A 6,150-nucleotide genomic window follows, 5' to 3' on the forward strand; every position below is an offset into this window, starting at 1 on the left:
CTTTTTTTTTTGAACTTGTGCCGTTGTAAAGTATTTCTTGAGTTATTTTTGGGCAGTTTAAGTTGTTTTTTTTACATTTTTCTAACTACTCTATGTAGGTGTTTATTAATTTGACATAATAGTTGGCATGAGGAGGCCATATTTGTAGACACTAATCAATTTCAAAATTTTGGACCACTACCAAAATGACCTAAATATTCCTCCACCATCGTAGATGAAAGAGGAAAGGTACGTTACACTTCATTAAATACTCAATTTATTAGTTTCAAACAGAATACTCTAGTAATCTTCATGTTCTAATTTTTATGACTTGGTTTTTTTCTAGTTTAAAAAAATGACATATTTTTATATTCAGTGATAATTTAATTTTTAAATACCAATTTTATTTTTAATAAAATGATTTTTAGCTACATAAATATCTATACTTAATTTAGATGATAAGTTTTAAGTGTTTTTCTAATTTTCTTAAATTTCGTGTCAATTCAAAATGTATCATATAAATTTGGACAGAGGAAGAACCCCATATTAATTTGTTTGTCCTATTTTCTTTTTAATCCATTTTTTTTTTGTCGACTCTTCATAAATTAGCATGTTTAAGACTACTGAATTAAATGACGTTTTGGTACATTTGACATAAACGATGGACTATATTTTGAAAAAATTTCAAATCAATTTCAAGGAGCCATAGCAGGGCCGACTCAACAGCCTAAAGCGAAACTAAAGAGAGGGGTCTTAATATATATTTTTTATCATATATACTTTTATTTAAATGTACTTTTCTAGCTATTTTAGATGCGAAATCATTAAGTATTGTTTATAATCAATTTGTTTTAATAATTCCTTTTCAAATGATAATAGCTAATTCATTCAATCTCTCTTCAGAGTTGAGACATTGTTGATCGTAAAGAAGATTCAATCAATTTTAATTTCAAAAAAACTTCTTTCGGGTGATGCAACGGTTAACATTATTCTATAAGTGATATGTGTATTTGAAAAATAATCAAGTCTTTTTATTTGATTGAGTATTTTCATTAGATCATTATCTTCTACTTGTGTTATTTCTCTTAACACTCTTAATTCAAAAAATAAATCTAAACCATCAATATCAGAATAACTATTACGTGTTAAAGAAAATTCAAAGTTAACACAATATTTTTTAAAATTCTCATCACCTAGAAATCTCAATATTTACCACTAAATAAGAAATCAAAAACATTTTCATATGCTTCAATTGTTTCAAATCTATTTTGAAATGAAAAAATAGTTTAATCTTCTCTACATATATAAAATAATCAACTCTAAAAGTTTCTTCAATGGACTTTATGATTTCGTTATTCATATTTTCATCAAATTATTTTTTTACTAAACTGAGGTTATATTCATCTCATATGCAATTTCCTTAGTAGAAATTATAGCACTCACAGTACATATAATTTTTTTTGAAAAAATAACATACATAAGTAATTATTTTTAAAAATGGGGAACTCAAAATATATGGGACCCCAAGCGATGACTTTAGTGGACTAGGGGTTAAGACGGCCCTGATCCATAGTAAACAGAGATTTTCTATTAGAGTTTACAACTTAGCGGTTATAGTTCCAATCTTTTAATTGAAAAGATTTTAAAAAAATGTCTCTAATATATTGATGATGACTTACATGTATACTTCGTTTACTTACCTATTAGATTCAAATTGCTCTTAACGTGAATTTTCAGGTTAAAAATACCTTTTTTCATCTATTATATCCCAATTGCCCTTTACGTTTAAAATAATGTTGCTCCACTTAATGAGATTATGAGATGGTTTATGTGGAATTTTAATTAAATATGTGGTGCTGATTTATTGGTTCCTACGGAGAGAGAGAAAAATAATTCTTATTAATTGGTAATAATTCTATTGTTTTAGGGGGACTAAACGTAATAATAATTATATTGTATTATCGAGCAATGTAAGAGTTAATAGTCCATAGGACCACATTTTTCCTTTTTCAAAATTTTAATTAATGTTATTTAGAGCAGTAGGTGTGCAGCTCCGTTGTTCAGCCGAACACCACTAAATCCTTATATTCTACTAATTATTAATTTTCTTCTTCTTTTATTCCCCTATAGGTTATAGCCTAAAGTTTATTAATTGTTACCTAAACGACTACAGTTTCCATAGTTAAATATTTGCAAATTTAGCATCGCACTTGAAGTAATACAACACAATACTTCCTCTGCAATATAAATATGAATTAATTACATTACGTCAATATAATATGAGTTAACTTTTTAAGTTCGGAAATTACGTCGAATTCGCTTGGAATATTAAAGCAAGAAAGCAAGCCAAAGAGTATAATATACAAAGTACAAGTAGTTTTTTGAACTGCAAATTAACTTCACTATTAGATGTTATGTTTTACTTCTTGAGAGTTAATGTGACTAAAATCTTTGATGCTATAATAGATTAGGTTAATTCAATATTTTAAAGTTTCAATTTAAATATTTAAGAAACTACACGAAAAAGTACACTATGGAAGGGAGGGGATATCAGTTACTTAATAGCAACGATGTAACCATGCTAAATTCAACTTAAAATAGTGTTTAAGTTTCATATTTAAAACTTCACCTACCAAGAAGTTTCTATCCGACCTTTTAACTATTTAAAAAAAAGGCAGTCTTTGAAAATACTTTTTATGAACATATTTTATACATTGGAGAAAACAGAAAAAGAGACTATAAGGGGTCGTTTGGTCGAGTGTATTAGTAGAAATAATGCATGCATTAATTATATATATTAGTAATCCCTTCTTTGGTGCATATTTTCGTGATTAGTTATATACCACTCTATTGTGTATTGAAGTGAATATTACTAATAACCATGTATTTTTAGATATTAGTAATGCAAATGATTTAATACATGCATTAATATAATTGAAGACACAATTACCCCTGAAAAGTACTTTTATATCTTTTTTTCATCATAATTGTGAAGGATACTTTTGTAAATAAATATTTTTATACAATGCGTACTATTTTTAATACACCAAACCAAACAATGCATAAGAAAGAATTTATGCAGAACTAATACAAGAACAATTAATACATGCATTACTAAATCTCTCTATTGGATATTATTTTTATACACTACCAAACAACCCTTGAGTGGCAAAAATTGAAATTAGTAGACTCCTAAAACGTAACAAAACAAACAAAATGCATACTTAAAAGTGGACAACGAACAAGATTTGGTTGCTATGAAAGCAGAGTCAAAGCGCTAAAATGTCAATATCCTCGTTGATTACAAAAAAAACAAGAAATCATTTGGACTTCCAATCTATTTCTACAGAGAGCTCATAAAAGGGTCCAAAATGGTGAGCTAAACATGTACAAGTATACTCACAAAAGAAGGTAAACACAAGGTGACGCTAGCAAAATGGAAACAACAGCAACAACTACTAGCTCAATTAGACAGCAAAAAATTATGTATCTGTGTCATATCTTCTATCCTGTGCTATCCAATCTTGGATTGCTTCGACAAAGGCTGTTGAGATTCTGATGATGCTGAAGATTCTGGTGATGACGACTCAATGTCATGGGCTGTAACTACAGCAGATAGCATTGATTGTGTCGTTGAATCGTCTTGAAATTTTCTTTTTCTAGAACATACTTGTTTGATATTATTCTCTGTTTCTTTGTTGTCATCCCCCTCGCCTCTCAGGATGAAGTCTCGGAGACGTTTAACATCAGACAGCTTAACAGGCTTCAGGAGAAATTCTTCAGCACCTTCCTCCAAACATCTATAGACAGAAAACATCTATTCAATTAGATGACCATCTTTAAATTCAGTAACTGCGAGATATATACCATAATCAACTAAAAGGCAATTACATACAACTTATGAAGCAACATATGGTTACTTGAACGGTTACAAATGTATGCTCCGCAAGTACTTTTTCAGAATTCAATTCAATCAATAGTCCTCAATTCTAGAGAGCTCATTTAGACAAGAGTACAATATGGCAAATACTCTAAGAGGCAGATACAGATTAAAGAATTATAGTAAATAGGATTAGTACCAGTCTTGCACAAAAACACATGTGCAAAATGTTCTTCCTATGTACATATCGATCGAGTCAAAAGCAATGAGTTTAGTTGAATCTGCCTTAAATCTGCCCTATGGCAAAAGGATTCTACAATGTATTGAAGTGTAACATTTTGTTTGTCTATTCGATGCAGGACCATGTCTTGGACAAACCAGTACAAATGAAGAAAACAATTGATGGTCAAAAGAGGATATACCTATCAATGCGAGGTAAAATCTTCTCAGATGACATAATAACAACGGGTATCTTGCTCAACACCGATGATTCCTGTTCAACAAGAATGAAAGCGTCATTCACAGTTAATGATGACAAGTTACAACAAAAAAAAATAGACCAAAAGAGAAATGAATTGAAACAAAACAAATCCCATCCTCAACTAACCTTGATTTTTTTGAGAAGCTCATAGCCAGTCATCCCAGGCATAGAATAGTCCGTCAGTATCAGATTTACCTTCAAACCCTGAAACCAAAAAAATCCTTTACAACATACTCTCACAAAAGTAAAACCATCAAATCAAGAAAAGGAATTTCTAGCTAATCAAGATTTGATGAAAACATTTTCATCTCATGCAATATAAATAGAAACCACAATCTGTCTATTTTCCATAAAAACTTTAACATGCAACCAAAAGGTCTCATTTTTAACAAGTTAAACAGAAAAGTGTTTATACTGACATCGATCCCCATAGAACTCTTCTCTCCATCCAACCCCAAATACTGCAAAGCCCTCGTTCCACTTTCCACTGCCGTAACTGCAAAAGCAAAAAACTACCCCATTAACAGACATTTCAACAAACATCTAGTAAACAGAAAAAACAGAATCTATTTCAACTGACAGAAAACAAGAAAAAAGAAGCAACCTTTACAGCAAGAAATCTCCAACAATCGCTCAATAACTTTCCGATCAACATGACTATCATCAACAGCCAGAACATGCAACTCTTGTGCCATTTCCATCACTTGTATTACCAAAAATGGGTCTTTTATATCTCTGTTTCCAAATGGTGCTCTGTATTGAAGTAAAGGGAATATATATAAAAGGGAATAAAGGAGATTTCAATTAGTTGAGTTGGGTCATGTGGGGGAGATAGATATAGTAAAGGAAGAAATCTACTTTAGAGACTGAAGAAGAGATACTGAAAGATCTTAGAAAATCTACACCGCATTATCCCACTTGTCCCCTACGTATCTGACGCTATTATTATTATTAACTTCGATCGAGAGGTGGGGCTGTTTTGCTTTTTACTCCAGACAAAACATACTGTTTACTGTTCACCTTCTCTCTAAAGTGCTCTTCGTTAGTTCGTGTGATACATTTTTCTTTTTAATTGTTTTCGACCAAACTTTATCAGTGACTACGCAAGTAAGTGTATAATCTACTATAAAATAGAAATTATATTGAAAATAAGAAAATTGAGCCTATTGAATACAATGTGTCCTTAATAAAATTATTCTCCTCATGTATTCGATATTAATAAAATATATCCTTTTAGAATAGAATGATCCATCTCAAAAAAAAAAAATTATGATAAGTTAAAATATCACATAAATTAAAACGGAAACTACATATAATTATAGAAATATTCCTAATAGCCAATGTGGGTAGTGTCGTGCTTGTTAGTGGGACAGAGGTGCCATGAACACTGTTTGTGGTCACTAACTTTGACCCCTGTGTTGGCACTTCCTTTGACCCTCTGTATATTTTCTTCTTCTCAATAAAAGTAATACAGTAAATTTTAAGCCAGGGTAATATTTTTTTATTTTTTACTTTGATTAATCTAAATTTAAATTTTTATAAAAAATTATATCTAAATTTCTGATCTACTGTTTAATGATGGACATGATGTGTTCCATAGTATCTAAATATGGTTCATCCAAATCTTCCTTTTAAATGGGTATATATGTATGTATATGGTTTATGAAATATTAATAAATATTTGACGGTAAATTAAATTATTGTTGTATATTAATTGAAAAGCAATATAGGAACAGAAAGAAGTTATATGATTTCACATTATTAGTAGTGTTAGATAAAAGTAAAACTATTAGATTGTGAATTTAAATTG

General features: G+C 29.9%; 1 protein-coding gene across 1 annotated transcript; it reads right to left on the reverse strand.

Moving 5' to 3' along the window:
* Positions 1–3,210: 3,210 nt before the first annotated feature.
* Positions 3,211–5,277, reverse strand: LOC102605280 (two-component response regulator ARR5). The gene is made up of 5 exons (XM_006344933.2): positions 4,945–5,277; positions 4,760–4,836; positions 4,467–4,544; positions 4,282–4,352; positions 3,211–3,779 (listed from the first exon to the last, which is right to left on the reverse strand). The coding sequence occupies exons 1-5, from the start codon at positions 5,039–5,041 to the stop codon at positions 3,494–3,496; spliced, it is 609 nt and encodes a 202-aa protein (XP_006344995.1). The 5' UTR covers positions 5,042–5,277; the 3' UTR covers positions 3,211–3,493.
* Between the last annotated feature and the right edge of the window lie 873 nt (positions 5,278–6,150).

Source organism: Solanum tuberosum, unplaced genomic scaffold (genome assembly GCF_000226075.1).
Source record: "Solanum tuberosum cultivar DM 1-3 516 R44 unplaced genomic scaffold, SolTub_3.0 scf00062, whole genome shotgun sequence".
Lineage (NCBI taxonomy): Eukaryota > Viridiplantae > Streptophyta > Magnoliopsida > Solanales > Solanaceae > Solanum > Solanum tuberosum.